Raw genomic sequence first — 25,222 nt, 5'->3', positions numbered from 1 at the left:
AGCAGTACCGTACATGATGAGAGAAAGGGTAGAGATCGAGCTAGGCCAGCTGCAACGAGAGGGCATCATTTCACCGATTGAGTTCAACAAGTGGGCCAGCCCGATCATTCCTGTCCTCAAGGGAGACGGCACAATCAGAATCTGTGGTGATTACAAAGTAACTATTAATCGTTTCTCCCTGCAGGAACAATACCCACTACCAACGGCCGACGACCTCTTTGCAACGTTGGCGGGAGGAAAGACATTCACGAAGCTGGATCTAACTTCAGCCTACATGACGCAGGAACTGGAGAAATCATCGAAGGACCTCACCTGCATCAACACGCACAAAGATCTTTTTATTTATAACAGATGCCCGTTTGGAATTTGATCAGCGGTGGCGATATTCCAGAGAAACATAGAAAGCTTACTGAAGTCGGTCCCGCACACCGTGATCTTCCAGGATGATGTCTTGGTCACAAGTCGGAACACAGCCGAGCATTTGCAGAACCTGGAGGAGGTTTTTAGTTGACTCAACCACGTGGGGTTCAGGTTAAAACGCTCGAAGTGCGTTTTCCTGGCGCCTGAAGTGGAGTTCTTGGGAAGGAGGATTGCAGCGGACGGCATCAGGCCCACCAACGCGAAGACGGAGGCAATCGAGAACGCACCGAGGCCACAGAACGTGACGGAGCTGCGGTCGTTTCTGGGACTCCTGAACTACTTTGGTAACTTTTTACCGGGTCTCAGCACACTGTTAGAACCACTGCATGTCTTATTACGTAAAGGGGACGAATGGGTTTGGGGCAAAAGCCAAGAAATTGCCTTTGTATAAGCGAGAAAATTGTTATGCTCAAACAAATTGCTTGTGTTGTATGATCAATGTAAGCGTTTGGTACTAGCATGTGATGCGTCATCATATGGCGTCGGGTGAGTATTGCAACAAGCTAATGATTTCGGGAAACTGCAACCAGTTGCTTATGCATCCAGGAGTCTGTCCAAGGCTGAGAGAGCCTACAGCATGATTGAGAAAGAAGCGTTAGCGTGTGTCTATGGGGTAAAGAAAGTGCATCAATACCTGTTTGGGCTAAAGTTCGAATTGGAAACTGACCATAAGCCACTCATTTCCCTGTTTTCCGAGAGTAAAGGGATAAATACCAACGTATCGGCCCACATCCAGAGATGGGTGCTCACGTTGTCCGCATACAACTACGCCATCCGCCACAGGTCAGGCAAAGAAAACTGCGCCGATGCTCTCAGTAGACTGCCATTGCCCACCACAGGGGTGGAAATGGCGCAGCCCGCAGACTTAGCCACGGTTATGGAAGCATTTGAGAGTGAGCAATCACCCGTCACTGCCCGGCTGATCAAAACCTGGATGAGCCAGGACCCCTTATTATCCCTTGTCAAAGGCTGTGTGCTTCACAGGAGCTGGTCCAGTGTCCCAGTGGAAATGCAGGAAGAGATAAAGCCGTACCAGCGGCGCAAAGATGAAATGTCTATACAGGCAGACTGTCTTCTGTGGGGCAATCGAGTAGTGGTTCCCCAGAAGGGCAGAGACACCTTCATCGATGACCTCCACAGTACCCACCCAGGCATCGTAATGATGAAAGCGATAGCCAGATCCCACGTGTGGTGGCCCGATATCGATGCGGACTTGGAGTCCTGCGTTCACAGATTTAATACACGCTCGCAGTTAAGCAATGTACCCAGAGAGGCGTCGCTAAGTTTATGGTCTTGGCCCTCCAAACCGTGGTCTAGGGTACACGTCGACTATGCAGGCCCGTTCTTGGGTAAAATGTTCCTTGTGGTTGTAGATGCGTACTCCAAGTGGATTGAATGTGAGATAATGTCAGCTAGCACGTCCGCTGCCACTACTGAAAGTCTGTGGGCCATCTTTGCCACATACGGCCTACCCGATGTCCTGGTGAGCGACAATGGGCCATATTTTACCAGTGCTGAGTTCAAAGCATTCATGACCCGTAACGGGATCAAACATGTCACATCTGCCCCGTTTAAACCAGCGTCCAATGGTCAGGCAGAGAGAGCAGTGCAAAACATCAAGCAAGGCTTGAAGAGGGTATCTGAAGGCTCGCTGTAGACTTGCCTATCCTGAGTCCTGCTTAGCTACCGCACGAGACCCCACTCGCTCACTAGGATCCCACCTGCTGAACTGCTCATGAAAAGAGCACTTAAGACAAGGCTCTCGTTAGTTCACCCTGATCTACATGAACAGGTAGCGAGCAGGCGGTTTCAACAAAGTACATACCATGATAGCACAAATGTGTCATGCGAGATTGCAATCAATGATCCTGTATTTGTATTGAATTATGGACAAGGTCCCAAATGGCTTCCCGGCACTGTCGTGGCCAAAGAGGAGGGCAGGGTGTTTCGGGTCAAACTTTAAAATGGACTCATTCACCGGAAACACTAGGACCAAATCAAACTCAGATTCACGGACTATCCTGAGCAACCCACCTTGGACCCTACCTTTTTTGATCCCCCAACATACACATCAGTAGCAACCGGCACCACGGTTGACCACAGCAGCCCAGCAGGACCCAACACACCAGGCAGCCCAGCAAGGCTAGCTGCACAGCTGCCCAGCGATGGCCCAAAAAATGATTCAACAATACCAGCTTTCACACCGAGACGATCAACCAGGGTAAGAAGGGCCCCAGATCGACTCACATTGTAAATAGTTACACTATTGACTTGGGGGGGCGGGGCGGGGAGTGTTGTTATTTATGTAAACTTGTATTTACTCTGTACAGCCACCAGAGGGCTCATCCCCTGGAGTCCCAAAGGATCACATAATCCCTTGGGAGCACAGGTATTTAAGGAGGCCTCACAGGTTAGAGAGGCACGCTGGAGACCTGCAATAAAAGACTAAGGTCACACTTTACTTTGTGCTCACAGTGTTCAGTCTGACTCTTTCTCCATACACAACACCGACGAGCACACCTCTTCAATTCCACACGGTCACAGTGTGGTCAAGATGTTTTTAGAGATGTTCACATCAACTCCAACGGCCTGCAGAGTACATCCGAACTCCACCGAGGTTGAAGCACAGCTGCCTTTTAAAGGACGCGACGTGATCGACAACATGCGTCCATAACGTTGTGATTCGTTCCGACTAATTCTACTTTTTGTGGCCGGTTTTTGGAGCGAGCGATATTGTGAGCGAAATATGTGTGAGGTGGTGAAATTGACGATGGCCGATCTCCATGGCCGCTAGTTTGGGTAAATATGCTCTTTACAACAAAAACAGTCACCGGGCGTTAATATTGAATCTCGGCGTTAATTCCGTGCGGAAAGTAACACTGGGCAATATTATGGCCGTTGTATTCGCCCATTCTGCTGATTCCGCCCCAAAAAAGTGAGCGGGCGGTCATATTTTTTCTCTGTGTTAAGCACATGGGGAAAGTAACGCTCGCAATAAGTTTCCAAAAAAGGCCTGCCAGTTTCCATTTTGTGCCAAAATGGGCGATATATGAGCATTATACGTCATTTCAGCGGTAAAATGGGCGTTAAGTGGGTGTTAAACAGGCAAAAAAAGTGGAGGTTCTTTTGGTGCTTGAAAAATTCCAGAAACAAAAAAAAATGCTGAATGAAGAACGTGCATTATAATTTGGCTTGCAAAGTTAGATCATGTTTTTCTAAAGTTGAAAAACAGCAAAAACAATGAATGTGATCAAGAAGCCTATTCAAGCTTGGAATAGCTCAGCCAATGAAACCATGCAAGCCTGTATAGCACTTAGTGCCACAGAAATCTGTATTGATTCTGAGCGTGGACTTCCTGAGGTTAATTAGGGCCAGTCTGCTACTAGTCATTTTTTCAATTGTGAAAAACAATATTCTGGGGACGAATTCTAGGAAGATTCTTCTCTTAGCATGGTGTCAGCCTTGCTTCAGTGGTTGCACACTCATCGTTGAGTCAAAAGATTGTGGTTTCAAGTCCCGCTCCAGAGGCTGGAGCACATAATCTAGGCTGACATTCTGGTGCCGTACTGAGTGAGTCATGCACTGTTGGACGTGTCGGGGCTGAAATTGCCCACTGCCTGAAACGAAACGCATTTACCGTTTTCGATCAGTTCTGGCCGCCCCAATGCATGGGACAGCCTAACCATCAAAATTCAACACCGCGGATTTTCTTTGAGCGGGGCAGAAGTGGCCTCATCATGGGGGTGGAAGTGGGGGCGGGGCGAAGTGGCCGTCACTAGTGGGGTGGAAGTGGGGGCGGGGCGGAGTGGCCGTCACTAGTGGGGTGGAAGTGGGGGCGGGGCGGAGTGGCCGTCACTAGTGGGGTGGAAGTGGGGGCGGGGCGGAGTGGCCGTCACTAGTGGGGTGGAAGTGGGGGCGGGGCGGAGTGGCCGTCACTAGTGGGGTGGAAGTGGAGGCGGGGCGGAGTGGCCGTCACTAGTGGGGTGGAAGTGGAGGCGGGGCGGAGTGGCCGTCACTAGTGGGGTGAAGTGGGGGCGGGGCGAAGTGGCCGTCACTAGTGGGGTGGAAGTGGGGGCGGGGCGGAGTGGCCGTCACTAGTGGGGTGGAAGTGGGGGCGGGGCGGAGTGGCCGTCACTAGTGGGGTGGAAGTGGGGGCGGGGCGGAGTGGCCGTCACTAGTGGGGTGGAAGTGGGGGCGGGGCGGAGTGGCCGTCACTAGTGGGGTGGAAGTGGGGGCGGGGCGGAGTGGCCGTCACTAGTGGGGTGGAAGTGGGGGCGGGGCGAAGTGGCCGTCACTAGTGGGGTGGAAGTGGGGGCGGGGCGGAGTGACCGTCACTAGTGGGGTGGAAGTGGGGGCGGGGCGGAGTGGCCGACGATGCAAGGCATCAGCGCCACACTGATGATATCATTGCGCTGGCGCGTCACAACATCTCTCCCCTTCAGTTAAAAGGGAGGGCCGCTGCGAACTCTGCAGCCACTTTAGTGGCAAACACTGGGCCACCAGGGAGGGTTTTGGCTGGGCCAGCGGCCTGACACCCAAGAGGGGGTGCTAGGATCCCTGTTGGTGGCCCAGCCTGTGGCCATAAATGTCGGCTCAACCTGGCAGTTGGCCGACAAAAAAAAATGGCATTGCTGGCAATGACACCTCCCCTTTAAGGGCGGCTGTGCCGCCAAGCCACAGAGAGTGTACCAACAGCTAGGATCCCTGTTGGGGGCTCTGACATGCGGCGGGGCGACCCCCACAGGGCAATTATAGGAAAGGAGTAATTTTCTGAGGGGCAATTTTGCGACGGGGTCCCCACCAATTGGTAAGAGGTCGATGCATGCACACTGCGACAGTAAAATGGGCATTATCTCATTGCTGTCTGTGGGACCTTGCTGTGCGCAAGTTGGCTGCTACATTTCCTACATTACAACAGTGACTACACTTCAAAAGTACGTAATTGGCTGTAAAGCATTTTAGGACGTCCTGAGGCCTTGAATGGCGCTCTATAAATGCCAAGGTCTTATTTCTTTCTTTCGCATCGTTACGCAATGTAAGATTGTAAACACAGCTGGGAACATTTCCTATGTTCAACAATTCGAGTGAGATCATCACAATCTTTCAGAAAGAACCTGTTTATGGTTTTGATAGAAATATCAGACAGAGGAAGTCTTTACAATTGAATTTATAATCTTGCTATACATAGTAAGCAGAGGAATTCTTACCACTGATTAGTAAGTCTGCCAATTAAACAAAATAATAGGTTATTTATTTGGTCCATTGTTACTCCATATAATGCACCAACTGTGGCAAAAACGGCACTGCCACCTCTGTTCATAGATACATATCAGTAACTAGAATAGATGCAATTTCTTGATAGTTTTAAATAGTAAATCGCTGTTGGCTGATGGTCAAAGTCAAAAACAACACCTTTAAAATGATGTGGTCTGTTCAATCCTCTGAGCTGGTAAAACAAACAGGGTGCCCTGTATTGTACTGTAAATGTGTACAATGCTGAAAAGTGGGTCTCCCCTATGATTTCCCCCATTGGAAATTTTTGATCTCAGTCTGCCTGTCAGGGAAAAGCACTTCCTCTACATGAAAATACAGAATTGTAAGAATTAGTTGATCAGGACCGCTCTTGCATATTTCCTAGGTTACTATGGAAGACCGAATATTGGTTATCTGTCCATTTCCCTCATCTCTAATTCCCCTCTCCCTTGCAAGTATTTGACATATGAGGAAATTAAACATAGTTAAAAGTAAACATACTTGTTAATTTTGTAACAAGTTTTCTTTCAGCCTTTCATGTCTGGTAACAGGGTTTATATACAAGGAGCCCTCTGCCAAGTGAATCTCATAAGGATTAATAGCAGTTATATTGTATAAAAATCTACAGCTAACTTGTAATGAAGAAATGGAAGGGGAAATAATGTTGCTTATTCTCTGCAGCCATTCAAGCTAATTAAGTCATCCTTTTTACTTAAAATCCATTTAGCATGCTTACTTAAAAAAATAATCAATAGAATTGCATTTAAAATGCTAATTGTGCAACTTTCTCCACAAATGGATGATATGATTTATCTGGTAATAGGTTATAAATGGAGGACAGTGGAAATCCTTTTGTTTAATGAGCAAAAGATGAGGTAGTTATTTTATTGGATGTTCGAAAGCAAACTCCTGTCTAAATTAGGATAGACTATTGAAGACTGCCATTTCATATTTCCTAGAAATCTACCAGTGTATTTATACATAAACACACTTACTGCTTTCAGATCCAGAGGGAAAACACTGCTGCACGGAGGTAGGTAGGTTTTCCATAAGTCTGAAATAGGAATAGTGAACACAACATAGTAAGCCAATGGAATACTTTCTGACAGCAAAGAATTGTTAGCTACCAACTCTCAGAACCTTTCCCCTTTCCGCCCTTTCTCTATTTATCATAGAGTCTCTTGGCACATTCAATATTTTATTAAGGATAAAAGCAAGTAAGTATACAAATGCTCAGACATATTAATTTTCATCTCACAAAAAACAAGTTTTGCTTTTCTTGCTATTTCACATTAAAATGTTTTATCAAAATACTATCTGCATTAATTATCTGCATTAACAGCATGAATTAATGTTAAACTTGGGAAGACTTTGCATATCACACGTAGTACATATTACTATAAATACTTTAGCCGCTATCCCTGGATTTGGTAGCCTTGATTAAATAATAAATTATTACATGCACATCAGCTTAACACCACAATGTAATTTTAACATTTTGGATATGGAGTTTATATTTGCTGATTACAAGATACTATGCATCTAATACCAGATCTGACTTTTCATCTAGGGTGGGTTGAGTTACTTTCTATCTTTAGTGATCTGAAAGACAAATCTTTTCCCTAGCTTTCAGAAACATTGGCCCAGAAATTCCTCTGGGGGTCTTCCCGCAGGCAATTGCCTCTTCGCTGGATATTTTTTACGAATTTACCTGGTGGTCTAGGAGGCGCCCTGATTTCCAATCAGGAGGCCTACTCCTCCCGCGCTGCGAAGCGCGCTCCCGTGAAGAGGGTCCCGATGCAGGAGATGCAGTCATGTGTGACTGCTCAGCTAATCAGGTAAGTATTTCCCATTAATAGCACTGAAACTCACGTATCTATGAGTTCTCAGTGTTATTAATAGGAACAAAAGCAATCACACAAAATAATAAAAAATAAAAAACAGACCACACATATTTAAAATTAATTGAAACTAAAGTTATTATGACTTATAAAAATAAAATATTTTCCCAATTTTTAATTTTTTTAAATTTAAAATTTAAAAAAGTTTTTAAATTATGGTTAAAAATAAACTTACTGTAGTAGGGAGGGTTTTTACGAATAACATTTTTAAATGTTTTTGTCTATTTTTAAACACTTGCGCCTGTAAAAGTAGGCTATACGCCTGCTTTTTCAGGCGCGATTTTTGAGGACATTTGCTGGGCAAGATATCCGTAAATATTGGAAATCTTGCCCTGCAAATGTCCTCGCTCCTGATCTGTGGATGATCTGTCAAGCTAGAAACATGACAGCACTGAAAACTGGCTTTTCCGATGTCTTCCCTGGTCCGCAGAAATTTTGTACGGACCCGGGATATTGGAATTCCAGCATCATTATTTTATTGCCTCCCTTCATCTCCTACATTGTTTCTTTTACTTATTTCACACTGCATCTTTTCCTTTGTGATCCACTTCAGATCTTCCCAACTCCACTGACTAACGCATTTACTTCCGTATGCTTTAACGGTATTCTTCGGTAGCCTTGTCAAACAATTATATTAATACCAAATGCTTTGCTATTTCGATGCTATTTACAACAATTTTATTTTATTGCTTTTAGAATTTAGTTTCTCTGGTTAATGTTCAAAAGTATCTGTTTCTGAGGAGTTAACTTTTATTTTAATTCAATTCATACCTTCCAAAATATTTTTATACACACCAACAAAGGAGACATTTTGAAACAGTTCCAGTCTTGTGTCAAAGAAATATATGGAACATGAAATAAAACAGCTCCTTTCTTTATCCCTTAAATAAACGTATTCTTAATTTGCTACATTTAGTTGAGTGTAAGGAAGCCACAAAATCCTGAAACTGAGAATGTAAAGAACTTATTTACTGTTTTAGAGTTCTAAATAACGTCTCCCAAAGTGTATATATCTACGTGCACTTTAATGGTATTCTTGGATAATTTTGTCAAAAAAAACAAGTAACAAATACTTTGCAATTACTATAATATTTATGATGACAATTTGAAGTTATTACTATTATGAATGAAAAGAATATTTGGACACACAAGGGGTGAAATGTGATATTCTAAAGGAATTGATGTGCTTTGAAGATTTTTTTTCAAACCAGCTACAGTAAACCATCAAACAGTTAGAAGAAAACTCATACTTGATTTTGGCTTGTTGGACTGCCACAGGGTTCTTCAGGTTCTGCTCCCAGGGCAGCTTCCCACATAGCCACTGTAGCATGCAGTAGCCAAGGATTTCCAGGTCACCTCGTCTGGATGGGGCTAAGGGAATGTGATTGAGGAAGGGGAATTAAGAATGAAGGATTAAAAATCACTCAAGGAAAAAATAGAGAAAGCTTTCATTTAACTCCTGTTGATGAAATGTGTAAAATCCAAGCCGGCAAGTGTCTTGTTTGTTCAGCTGTATTAGAGTTGGAACGCCCAAGTTTTTGGCTGTGGTTCACAGACAGGCTGTGACTTGTGCAATAAAAGCAGGGGTCAGTTTCCTTACCTCCCCCCAACCTCATCCTTCCTCAGTCTGGCCTGTCACATGAACTTGATCCCTGTGGCCTCTGACATGATCCAGACAGCTCATAATCCAGCACCAACACTTTCTCAAAGAGCCAGCAGTAAAACAAAGAAATAAATGTCTGCCTCTAAATTGTTAACATATGTTCCAGAAAGTCCACAGGGTCTGAATCACCCGTACAGAGACCCCGCGCACAGACTAAACAGTGATGGCCTTTCCTTTACTACACAAGTGTAAAAAGTTTGAGGCAATGGCAAAACTGCCATCTAGTGTATAGTAGGAATGGCAAAAATTAGCACACAAGGTGATTTGCTCAGTTTCGCGGTACTCTTTCTAAATAAATCAAATGTGTATTTGTTAAATTGCTGAACACAAACATTAGTCACATGACATGAATCAAAAATGTTAATTGATATGTTTGTAGAACATTCAATTTTACAAAGCACTAATCAAAGCAGGGGCTCAAATTTAATCACATAGCCTTCCCCTAACTACTAATCTAACAAAACAGACCAAAGCAGGCTTCTGCAATCTAACACTAAACATGCAATCCCTTGGGAAGTTTATTATCTGTTCTTATGATCTGGCATGGATACAATAGTGTCCAGACACAGAACCTGGCTCCTACATTATAACTAATTTACACTGGATTGCAACTCAATTTTTGATACTATTCACAGGCTATAAATCTCCTATTAACTTTGTGGAATGATGTAGTTTCATCATCATAGGCAGTCTCTCGGAGTCGAGGATGACGTGCTTCCACTCTAAAAGTGAGTTCTCGGGTGACTGAGGAGTCCAATGCGAGATGTAGTCTCTGTCACAGGTGGGACAGACAGTGTTTGAAGGAAAGGGTGGGTAGGGAGCCTGAGTTGACGCACGATCCTTCCACTGTCTACTCTTGATTTCTGTTTGTTCTCGACGATGGGACTCGAAGTGCTCAGTGCTCTCCCGAATGCTCTTCCTCCACTTTGGGCGGTCGTGGGTCAGGGATTCCCAGGAGTCAGTGGGGATGTTGCATTTTATCTAGGAGGCTATGAGGGTGTCCTTGAAGCGTTTCCTCTGCCTACCTGGGGCTCGCTTGCCGTGTCAAAGCTCCACATAGAGCGCTTGCTTCGGGAGTCTCGTGTCAGGCATGCAGACAATGTGGCCTGCCCAATGGAGCTGATTAAACGTGGTCAATGCTTCGATGCCGGGGATGTTGGCCTGAGCGAGAACACGGATGTTGGTGCGTCTGTCCCGCCAATGAATTTGCAGGATCTTACGGAGGCAGCGCTGGTGGTACATCTCCAGTGTTGTGAGCTGTCTGCTGTATATAGTCCACATCTCTGAGCCATATAGGAGGGTAGGTATCATTACTGCCCTGTAGACCATGAGCTTGGTGCCGGATTTGAGGTCCTGGTCTTTGAACACTCTCTTCCTCAGGCGACCGAAGGCAGTGCTTGTGCACTGAAGGCGGCGTTGGACTTCATCGTCTATGTCTGCTTTTGTTGACAGTAGGCTCCCGAGGTATGAAAAATGGTCCACTTTGTCCAAGGCCTCATCATGGATTTTGATAATCAGGGGGCAGTGCTGTCTGGCGGGGTCAGGTTGGTGGAGGACCTTTGTCTTACGGATGTTTAGCGTTAGGCCCATGCTCTCATATGCCTTGGTGAAGGTGTTGACGATGGCTTGGTGTTCGGCCTCCGAGTGTGCGCAGACAACAGGCGTCTGCATACTGTATTTCAATGACAGAGGACGGGACGACCTTGGTTCTGGTCTGGAGGCAGCGGAGGTTGAACATATTCCCATCTGTTCTATAATTTAGCTCCACACCAGCGGGGAGCTTGCTGAGGGTGAGATGTAGCATTGCAGCAAGGAAGATCGAGAAGAGCATTGGTGCAATGACGCAGCCTTGCTTGATCCCGGTCCAGATGTGGATTGGGTCTGTGGTGGATCCATTGGTCAGGATCACGGCCTGCATGTCATCGTGGAGCAGACGGAGGATGGTGACAAACTTTTGAGGGCAGCCGAAACGGAGGTGGATGCTCCAGAATCTCTCATGGTTAACAGTGTCAAAAGCCTTTGTGAGGTCAAAGAAGGCCATGTACAAGGGTTGGTGCTGTTCCCTGCATTTCTCTTGTAGTTGTCACGTGGTGAAGATCATGTCTGTTGTACTCCTTAGTGGACGGAATCCGCATTGTGACTCTGGGAGGAGCTCTTTAGCCACAGGGAGAAGTCAAATGAGGAGGATTCTTATAATGACTCTCCCTCTGGTCAACAGCAGGGAGATTCCTCTGTAGTTACCGCAGTCGGACTTGTCCCCTTTTTTGAAGATAGTCATGATTACGGCGTCCCAAGATCTCCTGGCAGGCTCTCCTCCTTCCAAGGAGCTAGGAGTTAAATTAAAAAGTAGGACCCCAAAGGTAGTAATCTCAGGATTGCAACCAGTGCCACGTGCTAGTCAGGAAAGTCCAGATGAATACGTGGCTTGAGGAATGGTGCAAGGGGGAGGGATTCAAATTCCTGGGACATTGGAACTGGTTCTGGGGGAGATGGGACCAGTACAAACCGGACGGTCTGCACCTGGGCAGGACCGGAACAGATGTCCTAGGTGGAGTGTTTGCTAGTGCTACTGGGGAGGGTTTAAACTAATATGGCAGGGGGATGGGAATCTATGTAGCGAGGCAGAGGGATGTAAAAAGGGGACAGAAGCAAAAGGTAGGAAGGAGCAAAGTATGAGTGGTGGGCAGAGAAATCAAGGGCAAAAATCAAAAAGGGCTACATTACAACATAATTCTAATAGGACAAAGAGTGCTAAAAAAACAAGCCTGAAGGCTCCAAGTCTCAATGCGAGGTGCATTCATAATAAGGTGGATGAATTAACTGCGCAGATAGCTGGAAACGGATATGATGTAATTGGGATTACGGAGACATGGTTCCAGGGTGACCAAGGCTGGGAACTCAACATTCAGGGGTATTCAATATTCAGGAAGGATAGACAGAAAGGAAAAGGAGGTGGGGTAGCGTTACTGGTTAAAGAGGAGATTAACGCAATAGTAAGGAAGGACATTAGCTTGGATGATGTGGAATCTACATGGGTAGAGCTGCGAAACACCAAAGGGCAGAAAACGTTAGTTGGAGTTCTGTACAGACCACGAAACAGTAGTAGTGAAGTTGGGGAAGGCATCAAACAGGAAATTAGGGATGCGTGCTGATATGTCCTTACTATACAGTATAAATGCACACGAGGCCCATACTTGAGAGAAGGTCACTCTGTGACCAGTTACCTTTATTACCAAGATCTCAAGTGATGAAGGTGGGTGGAGCTTCCCTTTTTATACCTGAAAGTCCAAGTTAGGAGTGTCCCCCACAAGTTTACACCCTTGTGGTCAATGTTCTCAAGGTGTACAACTTAGGTCAGCTTATACATGGATTACAATGATAGTTGAATACATGACATCACCTCCCCCGCAGTCTTATTGGGATCACAGGTTAAGTCGCTCTAGTGGTTTACGCTCCCTTGTAGAGGCCTGAGTTGGGGCTCCGGTTGTTGAGTGCTGGCCTGAGTGTCTGCTGTTTGTGGTGCCTCAGGCCTGTCCGGAGTGCCCACAGTGACTGGGCTCTCCTCCACTTGGTTCCGTCGGTCACCTGTGGTGGAGTAAACTCTACGTCGTGTTCTTCCTCTGCTTCTTCTATGGGGTTGCTGAACCTCCTTTTAGTTTGATCCACGTGTTTGTGGCATATTTGTCCATTGGTAAGTTTAACTACCAAAACCCTATTCCCCTCTTTGGCAATCACAGTGCCTGCAAGCCATTTGGGCCCTGCAGCGTAATTAAGGACAAAAACAGGGTCATTGACATCAATACCTCGCGCCCTCACATTCCTGTCATGGTAGTCACATTGTGACTGACGCCTGCTCTCAACAATTTCTTTCATGGTGGGGTGTATAAGGGATAACCTAGTTTTGAGCGTCCTTTTCATTAGCAGCTCTGCGGCTGGAATCCCTGTGAACGAGTGTGTTCGGGATCTATTGGCCAACAGGAGGCGTGATAAGCGGCTTTGTAGGGAACCCCCTTGGATTCTGAGCATCCCCTGTTTGATTATCTGCACTGCTCGTTCTGCTTGGCCTTGAGGCCGGCTTGAACGGTGCCGTTCTGACATGGTTGATTCCATTGCCTGCCATGAAGTCCTGGCATTCAGTGCTTGTGAAGCACGGGCCATTGTCGCTGACCAAGACATCCGGTAGACCATGGGAGGCGAACATTGCCCGTAGACTTTCTACCGTGGCAGAGGATGTGCTTGAATTTAAAATGGCACACTCAATCCATTTGGAGTAGGCGTCTACTGCAACCAAAACCATTTTTCCCATGAAAGGACCTGCGAAGTCCACATGGATGCGTGACCATGGCTTGGCGGGCCAGGACCAGGGGCTAAGGGGGCTTCCCTGGGTGCATTGCCCAGCTGGGCACACGTGTTGTACCTGCGAACACAAAGTTTCAGGTCTGCATCTATCCCTGGCCACCAAACGTGTGGCCTGGCAATTGCCTTCATCATGACAATGCCCGGGTGCTCATTGTGAAGTTCTCTGATAAACACCTCTCTGCCCCTCTGGGGCATGACTACACGGTTTCCCCACAGTAGGCAATCGGTCTGAATCGAGAGTTCATCCTTGCGCCTATGAAACGGTTTAAATTCCTCAGGGCATGCCCCGTACGTGGCTGCCCAGTCCCCATTCAGGACACATTTCTTAACTAAAGACAGTAGCGGGTCTTTATTTGTCCAGACTTTAATCTGACGGGCTGTCACAGGTGAGCCTTCGCTTTCGAAAGCTTCAACAGCCATGATCATCTCAGCATCATTCTCAGTTGCCCCCTCAGTGGTGGCTAGTGGGAGCCTGCTGAGTGCATCGGCGCAGTTTTCAGTGCCCGGTCTGTGCCAAATTGTGTAATCATAGGCGGTTAACGTGAGTGCCCACCTCTGTATGCGGGCCGATGCATTCACATTTATGGCCTTGTTGTCGGTCAAAAGGGACGTTAGGGGTTTGTGATCTGTCTCCAGCTCAAATTTCCTGCCAAACAGGTACTGGTGCATTTTTTTCACTGCATATGCACATGCTAGCGCTTGCTTTTCTACCATCCCGTAGCCCCCTTCTTCCTGGAACAGACTTCTGGAGGCATAAGCTACCAGCTGTAACTCACCATTGGCATTCACATGCTGCAACACACACCAGACCCAATAGGACGACACATCGCACGTTAAAACAAGTTTCTTACACGGGTCATATAACATTAACAGTTTGTTGGAGCATAACAAATTGCGTCCTCTATCAAAAGCCCTTTCCTGGCTGTCCCCGCAGACCCAATCGCGACCATTGCGTAGGTGCATGTGTAGCGGCTCTAACAGCGTGCTCAATTTGGGAAGAAAGTTACCAAAATAGTTCAGGAGCCCCAGGAACGAACGCAGCTCCGTCGTGTTATGGGGTCTGGGTGCTCTCTGGATCGTTTCCGTTTTGGATGCAGTAGGTCTGACCCCGTCTGCTGCTACCCTCCTCCCCAGGAATTCTATCTCTGGAGACGTACTTCGCCTTTTTCAGTTGTAGCCAACCCGGTCCAGTCTGCGTAGCACCTCCTCCAGGTTATGGAGGTGTTCTTCAGTATCGCAACCCGTGATGGGGATGTTATCTTGAAAAAGCACCATCCTTGGAATCGACTTGAGGAGGCTTTCCATATTCCGCTGAAAGATCGCGGCGGCCGAACGAATCCCGAATGGACATCTGTTATACTCAAACAACCCCTTGTGTGTCGTGATGGTGGTCAGCTTCTTCGACTCACTCGCCAGCTCCTGGGTCATGTAAGCTGAGGTCAGGTCCAATTTTGAAAAAAGTTTGCCATCGAATAGCGTCACAAAGAGGTCCTCCGCTCACGGTCGTGGGTACTGGTCTTGGAGTGACACCTGATTGATGGTGGCCTTGTAATCGCCACATATCCTGACCGACCCATCCACCTTGAGCACCGGCACAATTGGGCTCGCCCAGTCACTGAATTCGACTGGCGATATGATGCCTTCCCTCAGTAGGCGGTCCAATTCGTCTTCTATCATTTTCCGCATCACATACGGCACCACTCTGGCCTTGTGGTGTACTGGCCTGGCGTCCGGGTTTATGTGAATCACTACCTGGCCCCCATGAAAGTGCCGATGCTGGGTTGAAATAATGAGTCAAATTTGTCCAGGACCTGTGAGCATGATACTCACTCCACAGAAGAAATTGCATTGACATCGCCCCATTTCCAGTTCATGACAGCAAGCCAACTCCTCCCCAGTAGTGCGGGACCATTCCCCGGGACAATCCAGACTGGCAACCTGTTCTCCGAAACTTTGTGGGTCACGACTACCGTGGCACTGCCTAGCACTGGAATGATCTCCTTTGTATATGTCCATAGCTGTGTGTCAATCGGTAATAATTTTGGCCTCCTGGCCTTGGACACCCGCAACCTTTTGAACTGTTTGATACTCACCAGGGACTGGCTGGCCCCCGTGTCTAGCTCCATTAATACTAGGATGCCATTGAGGAGCACTTTCATCATTATCGGTGGCGTCCTGGTATATGAACTGTATATGTGCTCCACATGAACTCGCTGAACATCAGCTTCCAGCGATTTCCCCCAGTATTCATTTGGCCTCGTGGGGCTTACATCAGGCCCGTCCTCCTCGTACATCAACCTGGCTGCCGGCTTCCTGCACATACGCGCCAAGTGACCGCTGACGTTGCAATTTCTGCAGGTATATTGCTGATACCTGCAAGCTCTGGCTGGGTGTTTGCCTCCACACCTTCAGCATGAGCTGGAGGCCCTGTTGTTGGAAACAAAAGGTCCATTACAAGTCGATCGTCTCTGACTGTCTCTCTAACTGTCCTTAAGCACACCATTAACAGGTGTTGATGGCCCCATTACTGGCCGCATTGTCCATTGTGATGGCATGAATCACCGTTCAGCTAGCCATTGTCTCTGTTGAATTCCCCCTTTGGGTTCGACTGCATGCTGGGACATGTCCGATTGCCCTTGTCTGTCTAGAGAACTGTGTGCTGCGTTAACAATGTTGACTCCCTGGTCGTTTTCCGCATTTGAGCCAAGATTTTTGTCATACATCATTCTGGTCTCTTCCTCCCCTGAGATAAATGTCTGGGCTACCAGAGCCGCCACTTCCAAGGTCAAGTCTTTGGTCTCAATCAGTTTCCTGAAAACCCCAGCGTGCCCGATGCCCTCAATAAAAACGTCTTGCAGCATCTCCGCTCTGCATTCATCTGGGAACTTACATAGGCTCGCCAGTCGCCGGAGATCTGCCACGAGGTCTGGAAGGCTTTGCCCTTCTCGCCGCCGGTGCGTGTAAAACCGGTGTCTCGCCATGTACATGCTGCTTGCCAGTTTAACGTGTTCCCCGATCAGCTTACTGAGCTCTTCGAACGTCTTGTCCGCCAGCTTCTCTGGCGCTAGAAAGTCCTTCATCAGGAGTACGTTCTGGATCCACAAACCGTCAGGAGATGAGCCCTGCGTTTGTCGGCCGAATCCTGTTCCAACCATTCCTTATTGACAAAACTTTTCTGTAGTCTCTCAATAAAGTCGTCCCAATCATCACCAACACAGTACATCTCTCCTGTGCTGCTAGTGGCCATGCTCGCGTGGTTTAAATCCCAGTTTCTCGTCGCCAATGATATGTCCTTACTATACATTATAAATGCACATGAGGTCCATACTTGAGAGAAGGTCACTCTGTGACCAGTTACCTTTATTACCAAGACCTCAAGTGATGAAGGTGGGTGGAGCTTCCCCTTTTATACCTGAAAGTCCAGGTTAGGAGTGTCTCCCATAAGTTCACCCCTTGTGGTCAATGTTCTCAAGGTGTACAACTTAGGTCAGCTTATACATGGGTTACAATGATAGTTGAATACATGACACGTGCAATAAAGGTACAGCAGTTATCATGGGTGACTTTAATCTGCATATAGATTGGGCTAACCAAACTGGTAGCAATACTGTGGAGGAGGATTTCCTGGAGTGTACAAGGGATGGTTTTCTAGACCAATATGTCGAGGAACCAACTAGAGAGCAGGCCATCCTAGACTGGATCTTGTGTAATGGGAGAGGATTAATTAGCAATATTGTCGTGCGAGGCCCCTTGGGGAAGAGTGACCATAATATGGTAGAATTCTTCATTAAGATGGAGAATGACACAGTTAATTTAGAGACTCGGGTCCTGAACTCAAAGAAAGGTAACTTCGATGGTATGAGACGTGAATTGGCTAGGATAGACTTACGAATGATACTTAAAGGGTTGACGGTAGATAGGCAATGGCAGACATTTAAAGATCACATGGATGAACGACAACAATTGTACATCCCTGTCTGGTGTAAAAATAAAACGGGGAAGGTGGCTCAACCGTGGCTAACAAGGGATATTAGGGATAGTGTTAATTTCAAGGAAGAGGCATATAAATTGGCCAGAAAAAGCAGCAAACCTGAGGACTGGGAGAAATTTAGAATTCAGCAGAGGACTAAGGGTTTAATTTGAAGGGGGAAAATAGAGTATGAGAGTAAGCTTGCAGGGAACATCAAAATTGACTGCAAAAGCTTCTACAGATATGTGAAGAGAAAAGGATTAGTGAAGACTAATGTAGGGCCCTTGCAGTCAGAATCAGGTGAATTCATAATGGGGAACAAGGAAGTGGCAGACCAATTGAACAAATACTTTGGTTTTGTCTTCACGAAGGAAGACACAAATAACCTTCCGAAAATACTAGGGGACCGAGGGTCTAGCGAGAAGGAGGAACCGAGGGAACTGAGGGAAATCCTTATTTATCAGGAAATGGTGTTAGGGAAATTGATGGGATTGAAGGCCGATAAATCCCCAGGGCTTGATAGTCTGCATCCTAGTGTAGTTAAGGAACTGGCCCTTGAAATAGTAGATGCATTCGTGGTCATTTTCCAACATTCCATGGATTCTGGATCAGTTCCTATGGATTGGAGGGTAGCTAATGTAATCCCACTTTTTAAAAAAGGAGGGAGAGAGAAAACAAGGAATTATAGACCGGTTAGCCTGACATCAGTAGTGGGGAAAATGCTGAAATCAATTATTCAAGATGTAATAGCAGCACATTTAGAAAGCAGTGACAGGATCAGTCCAAGTCAGCATGGATTTATGAAAGGGAAATCATGCTTGACAAATCTTCTCGAATTTTTTGAGGATGTAACTAGTAGAGTGGATAAGGGAGAACCAGTGGATATGGTGTATTTCCAATTTCAAAAGGCTTTTGACAAGGTCCCACACAAGAGATTAGTGTGCAAAATTAAGGCACATGGGATTGGGGGTAATGTATTGACGTGGATAGAGAACTGGTTGGCAGACAGGAAGCAAAGAGTGGGAATAAAGAGGTCCTTTTCAGAATGGCAGGCAGTGACTAGTAGGGTACCACAAGTTTCAGTGCTGGGACCCCATCTATTTACAATATACATTAATGATTTAGACGAAGGAATTGAATGTAATATCTCCAAGTTTGCAGATGACATTAAGCTGGGTGGCAGTGTGAGCTGTGAGGAGGATGCTAAGAGGCTGCAGGGTGACTTGGACAGGTTAGGTGAGTGGGCAAATGTATGGCAGATGCAGTATAATGTGGATAAGTGTGAGGTTATCCACTTTGGTGGCAAAAACAGGAATGCAGATTATTATCTAAATGGTGACAGATTAGTAAAAAGGGAGGTGCAACAAGACCTGGGTGTTATGGTACATGAGTCCTTGAAAGTAGTCATGCAGGTACAGCAGGCAGTTAAGAAAGCAAATGGCATGTTGACCTTCATAGCGAGAGGATTTGAGCATAGGAGCAGGGAGGTCTTGCTGCAATTGTACAGCGCTTTGGTGAGACAACACCTTGAGTATTGTGTGCAGTTTTGGTCTCCTAATCTGAAGAAGGACATTCTTGCTATTGAGGGAGTGCAGCGAAGGTTCACCAGACTGATACCCGGGTGACAGGACTGACATATGAAAAAAAACTGGATCGATTAGACTTATATTCACTGGAATTTAGAAGAATGAGAGGGGATCTCATAAAAGCATACAAAATTCTGACGGGATTGGACAGGTTAGATGCAGGAAGAATGTTCCCGATGTTGGAGAAGTCCAGAACCAGGGGTCACAGTCTAAGGATAAGGGGCCAAGATGAGGAGAAACTTTTTCGACCAGAGAATTGTGAACCTATGGCATTCTCTACCACAGAAAGTTGTTGAGACCAGTTCATTGGATATATTCAAAAGGGAGTTAGATGTGGCTCTTGCGTCTAAAGGGATCAGGGGGTATGGAGAGAAGGCAGGAGTGGGGTACTGACGTTGCATGATCAGCCATGATCATATTGAATGGTGGTGCAGGCTCGAAGGGCCGAATGGCCTGCTCCTGCACCTATTTTCTATGTTTCTATGGCTTGATGCAGAGCATGTGCTATAATAGACTACACAATATGTCGAGGTATAGGCACTGAGAATCATTTACAGAGTTCTAGGGATTGGATGAGGCACTGTCTCTTCAGTCAGGTTCACTTTGTCTTTGGAGGCTAGGAGTGGATGGGATTCAGGTCTGTGAAACGGGACCCTGCACCTCTTCGTGTCTCTCAGCTCCATGCAAACCCACACTTAATTTGATCTGTTTAAAGTTAAAAGGCCCATTTATTTTATATATGGAAGTAACATCTATTGCCATTAGTTGTCTTTTTTGTATAAATGTCACCAGGTTAACTAATGACTCCAAGTTATAATTGTCTTGCACCACATCTCTGAGTCACAATTAAATATTCACTTTGACAATCGTCCTTTCAAAAATGAGACTTCTCCTTTAAATTTTAAGTTGGAGCTTAACAAAATTGTAAGACAAGGCTTGGTACATTGCAGCCAAACACCTGCTTTAAACCTCAATGGCTGCAAACATAAAATCTCAATGTCCTTCAACACACAGTCACCTGTCAACGTACTTATCCAAGATTTCACCTCAGATACATAGGGCTAGATTTTCCGGGGGCGATCGTTGGCAGTTCGGGTAGAAAAGTGTTTTTGTTCCCCAGCGGATCGGAAGCCCGTGTGAACCCACCGCCATGCGCCTTTCCACGATGTCGGGTCTGTCAGTGCTGAACAGACTCGACATGCAGTGGTGGGTACACAGAGGGGGACCCATTTAAGTGGCTTGTTTAGAGCCACTTAACAATGAATTTCAGCTCACCTTCTACATTTGACAGCTCGCCCACAGGGTCCACACAGGTCGTGGATCACGTCTGTCAAGCTGAGGCGGGAGTTCAGTGCCCATTGAATCAGCTGGTGAGTTAATAACTTCAAATGTACAGTAAAAGCTCCCCCTTACAGAGATATCTTCCCTTAGCCACAAGCTCTTCCTCACTGCATTGCCGCAATAGACTCGCCATTCTGCAAGTCTTTACACAAGTCTCTATCCAGTCTGACCTCATTACCGCTCTCACCATTGACAGATCGCTTCTGTCATCTCTACTTCACCTGCTATCTATTCCATCAGCATGGGTGCCCTTTATATTCTCTCGCCTTGGTCCTCAGAATCACACCATGATCAGCCCCAACACCAGCAACATCAGCAGCACCAACAACACTGCCAATCCTCTCCGCAATCACCTGATGCTGCACAGAACAGAGGGCATCAGCGCCCGAGCACATTGCTGCCCGGGAGGCCTGGGAATGGCCTAACCATGGCTAAATTTACTTCACTGGATGCTGTACACCCTGGCTGCCACATGATGCGCCAGGTTGGTACTACCCGACACCAACACCATAAATTATTCCTACAATGCCCAAGCCATTCCTTTCACACTCATCACTCTTACATAGTACCATTCACTACAACTCATTAAGCCACTTCCAAAGGCGCACACAAATCTATACAAGAGCGCAAAGTGTTGAAAATAAAGGTTGGCCTTCATAGCTAGGGGATTTGAGTATAGGAGCAGGGAAGTCTTAGTGCAGTTGTACAGGGCCTTGGTCAGGCCTCACCTGGAATACTGTGTTCAGTTTTGGTCTCCTAATCTGAGGAAGGACGTTCTTGCTATTGAGGAAGTGCAACGAAGGTTCACCAGACTGATTCCCGGGATAGCAGGACTGACATATGAGGAGAGACTGGATCGACTGGGCCTGTATTCACTAGAGTTTAGAAGAATGAGAGGGGATCTCATAGGAACATATAAAATTCTGACGGGACTGGACAGGTTAGATGCAGGAAGAATGTTCCCGATATTGGGGAAGTCCAGAACCAGGAGTCACAGTCTAAGGATAAGAGGTAAGCCATTTAGGACCGAGATGACGATAAACTTCTTCACTCAGAGAGTTGTTAACCTGTGGAATTCTCTACCGCAGAGAGTTGCTGATGCCAGTCCGTTAAGATATATTCAAGAGGGAGTTAGATGTGGCCCTTATGGCTAAAGGGATCAAGGGGTATGAGAGAAAGCAGGAAAGGGGTACTGAGGTGAATGATCAGCCATGATTTTATTGAAAGGTGGTGCAGGCTCGAAGGGCCGAATGGCCCACTCTGCACCTATTTTTTATGTTTCAATGTTTGACACCGCCTAACAAAATTTTTACAAGAACATTGCATAAAACACCCGATTGCCTACCTTTGTGTGTTGTTAGTTAGTATGATTACACTAGGATGATGTTGTGTAAGGGGTGGCTAGTGAGTTGGACATGTGATAATGTAGATAGAAAGGGATGGGTGGAGGTGCAAGGTAAGTTGGTGTGAGTAAGGATGTGCAGGAGTAGGGCAGGGAAGGGAGGTAATGAGTGCCACAGCAGGATGAGGTTGAATGTGCCTTTCTACTAATGTTTCGTGATCTACTGAGATCATTGAAAGGTTTGTGCCACTGCAGCTTGGTCCTACTGACCACATCACTCTTTGTGTCCTCCTCTGCAATGTGCAACCAGGCTGTGTTGATCTTCTGGGGAGGTCTCTTCTGCCCATTGGAAAGGAAGAGGACATCCCTGCATGCTGTTACTCCCTCCATGGGTGTAGTTGTGCAATGATTGTCAGTGTTTGCAGCACCTCAATGCTGTGCAACACTGACAGCACAAATGTCAAAATAAAGTTGGCCATGGTTCCTTTAAGGAAACCAGCTGATGACATGTCATCAAGTGACGTCACCAGACCCACTTCTTCCAATTGGCTGGCAAATGCACTGGGCAGGCTTAACAAGCCCAATCAAGGGAAATTCATTTCAGAGGCTGGGGTGGAGACAGCAGTGGGGTCGGGACTCGCCACCAACATCGCCCGTCATGGACCTGCCCAGGTTACTAAGATTGCAGTCTTAGTGTACTGATCCATTGGGATTATATGTATTTACCTGGCTTGTCAATTCAAGGATTTTTTTCTGCAGCCATCTGTTTTTTCCCCACACACAGAGCTGTTTATTCTAGAGTGAATCTTTAAACTTATTCAAGAGAAAATTATTCCTTAGAAGTCACAAACTCCACATTCATGCTTGATTTCTCCATACTTTAGATGGCAACTGAACAAGGTTCAACAAATGATTTAACTCCTTTCTGCTTCCGCCCCTCTATACAGTGGGAGGGTCAACCATGTGGGTTTCTTAAAGATAAACTAGTGCTAGGACTTCCTTTTTAAAACTTAAATACAGAGTACAAAATAACAGTGTAACACACCAACAAATAACCATAAGGCTTTTAAGTGCACCATGTTACCTCATTAAACGCTGCTGAAAAAGAAAAAAAATCCAAAATATATTAAGATAACAACCTCACGTTTGATGGACTATCATGAACTTGTCAATTTCATCATATGGATGAAATTGACAAATGCATGATAGTCCATCAAAGGCAGAGAAGAAAACTTTTGGTTATCCAATGATAAGGATATTGTTTGAGCGGCATGTTGAAATAAATTCACATTTGGCAGCCAAGAAAATATGTCTGGAATTGTTTTGCTTTGAAGTACATGTGTACATATGACAACTCTGGCAGTTTATGACTAGATAAAACTACCCAACATGATCGAAGCTCACTATTTTAACCCTGGCTTCACAGTTGATGAGAATAGCTGTCCCAATTCTAACTCGTTATCAGGTTGGCAACAGTGCAACATAGTTACAGCCGTCAGCATTCAAATGTCCATGCTTGAAGCATGAAACTATGAGCAACTAGTTCTTCGACACTGTGCCAACATCTGAGGGAACCTTATCAGTGGCTCCATAAGAAGCGAAGCTTGTAAAGTATTTAGTGATGCATGTATTTGATTCACTTCATTAAAGAATGGCTTTTCACTTCACTACGGAACCCAGAAGAACCATAAAATGGCTGCTACCAAATACTCAGTATAAAGCTATTTCTGCGAGACCAGATTTCCAAAGCAATGCTGCAGAGTCTAGTAATCTTGCCAATAAAATAGATCCTGACTAGTATGTGTGCAAATAGACAATACTTTAAAAACCACTTCATATTGGTAAGTAAGTGCAATATACTGGTATCTCCAGAGAAATTAGATATTGACTACATGCTTCAGTGACTAGAAATACTGCTGCAAAGCAGTCTGTGCATTAATCTAGACACTACCATTTCAGTGACACTAACAATGTTAAAAAGTTCAAACATAACTCGGATACAGTAATAATTCCCAGTAATTATCAAAAGCTGACAGTGCAGGATTTTAATTAATAAAGTTATTCATTGTGCTCTCTGGTAATTTGCTTGTAATATTGACAACAATAAAGTATTTTGCTCCATGATAGATCAAGCAGAACAAGCTTGACCTCTGCTTTGCTTCAAATGATACGTGAGAATAATGGGCAACACTATAATTAGTCTGTCTGTATAATGGGTGTTCTGTATTAGGGCACTTTGACTGAGCATTCATGTTTACTCTGCACCAAAAGTGACCATGAAGATCCTCATCAGTCGGGCAGACAGCAGTCTAACCTGCTTTAGCCGGTTCTATGTGTTAACCCTATAGATTATAAACAAAATGGACATAAATAAACTTATGTAGTATTACTGTGACACAAGCAATTTCTACTGCTGTTCAGTATAACCTGCAAACAGAGAATGCAGGAGAACAAAAAGTTTAACAGTTCCAAGTATTCAGTCAAAACAATAAATGTAAAATTCCAACAAAATGTTGATATTAATCAAAATGTATTAATAAAATTAAAAGTCAGTGATAGAATTAAATGGATGCAGTTAATTGTTCCGAGCTTTGGAGCTTTCAAAAAACATATTTTCCTCTCAGTAATGCAATTATGGAAGCAAGTTCTTGCTGAGGAAGATCAACCCTCAAATATGGAGAACAGGCACGAAGTGTGGCTATGGCCAGGAATTCCCTCAGAGCAGTTGCTGCTTCGCCACTGTAACTTAGGTGTATTCCATCACACCCTTGATTTGTGTCATGCAGGTGATGGAGAATCTTTGCGGAGTCATGAGGTGAGCAGCTAGCTGAATAATACCCATCCTCTGACCTGCTCTAGTAGCCACGGCATTTACAGTTGAGTTTCTGGTCAATGGTGACCCCCCAGAATGTTGGATCTGGGGACTCAGCGATGGTAATTGCATTGAATTTCAAAGGGAGGTAGTTATACTCTCTCTTGTTGATTGTGGTCATTGCTTGGCAGTCGTGTGGTGTGAATGTTTAATGTTACTTGCCACTTATCAATCCAAGTGTGGATGCTGCCCAGATCTTGCTGCCTGCAAGGATGGACTGCTTCGTTATCTGAAACATAAACAATCAGGCTCACTTCTGACCTTATGATGCAGAGAAGGTCATTGATGAAGCAGCTGAAGACAGTTGGGCCTAGGATGCTGCAGCAATGTTCTGGGGCTGAGGTGATTGGCCTTCAACAATCACAACTATCTTTCTTTGGACCATAAATGATTCCGGCCACTGGAGAGTTTCCTCCTAACCTCCACTGAGTTCAATTTTACTAGGGTATCTTGGTGCCACACTTCGCTGCCTTGATATCAAGGGCAGTCATTCTCATGTCACCTCGGGAATTCAG

At 45.7% G+C, this 25,222-nt stretch overlaps 1 protein-coding gene across 3 annotated transcripts in view; it reads right to left on the bottom strand.

Annotated features, from left to right (window-relative positions):
- LOC139273141 (serine/threonine-protein kinase VRK1-like) overlaps positions 1-25,222 on the bottom strand; it is a 208,704-nt gene that overhangs the window by 93,568 nt on the left and 89,914 nt on the right. For 2 of the 3 annotated variants that reach the window (XM_070889605.1, XM_070889603.1), the window contains exons 9-10: positions 8,825-8,945; positions 6,669-6,727 (exon numbers count right to left, since the gene is read on the bottom strand). The exons of the other annotated variant lie outside the window; for it this stretch is intronic. In XM_070889605.1, the coding sequence (XP_070745706.1) occupies positions 6,669-6,727; positions 8,825-8,945 (180 nt within the window). The remainder of the gene's footprint in view (positions 1-6,668; positions 6,728-8,824; positions 8,946-25,222) is intronic. 3 annotated transcript variants of the gene reach the window in all.

The sequence above is a fragment of the Pristiophorus japonicus genome, chromosome 9 (assembly GCF_044704955.1).
Source record: "Pristiophorus japonicus isolate sPriJap1 chromosome 9, sPriJap1.hap1, whole genome shotgun sequence".
NCBI lineage: Eukaryota > Metazoa > Chordata > Chondrichthyes > Pristiophoridae > Pristiophorus > Pristiophorus japonicus.
The sequence above is the reverse complement of the archived record's forward strand: the minus strand, read 5'-3'. Positions and strand labels throughout refer to the sequence as shown.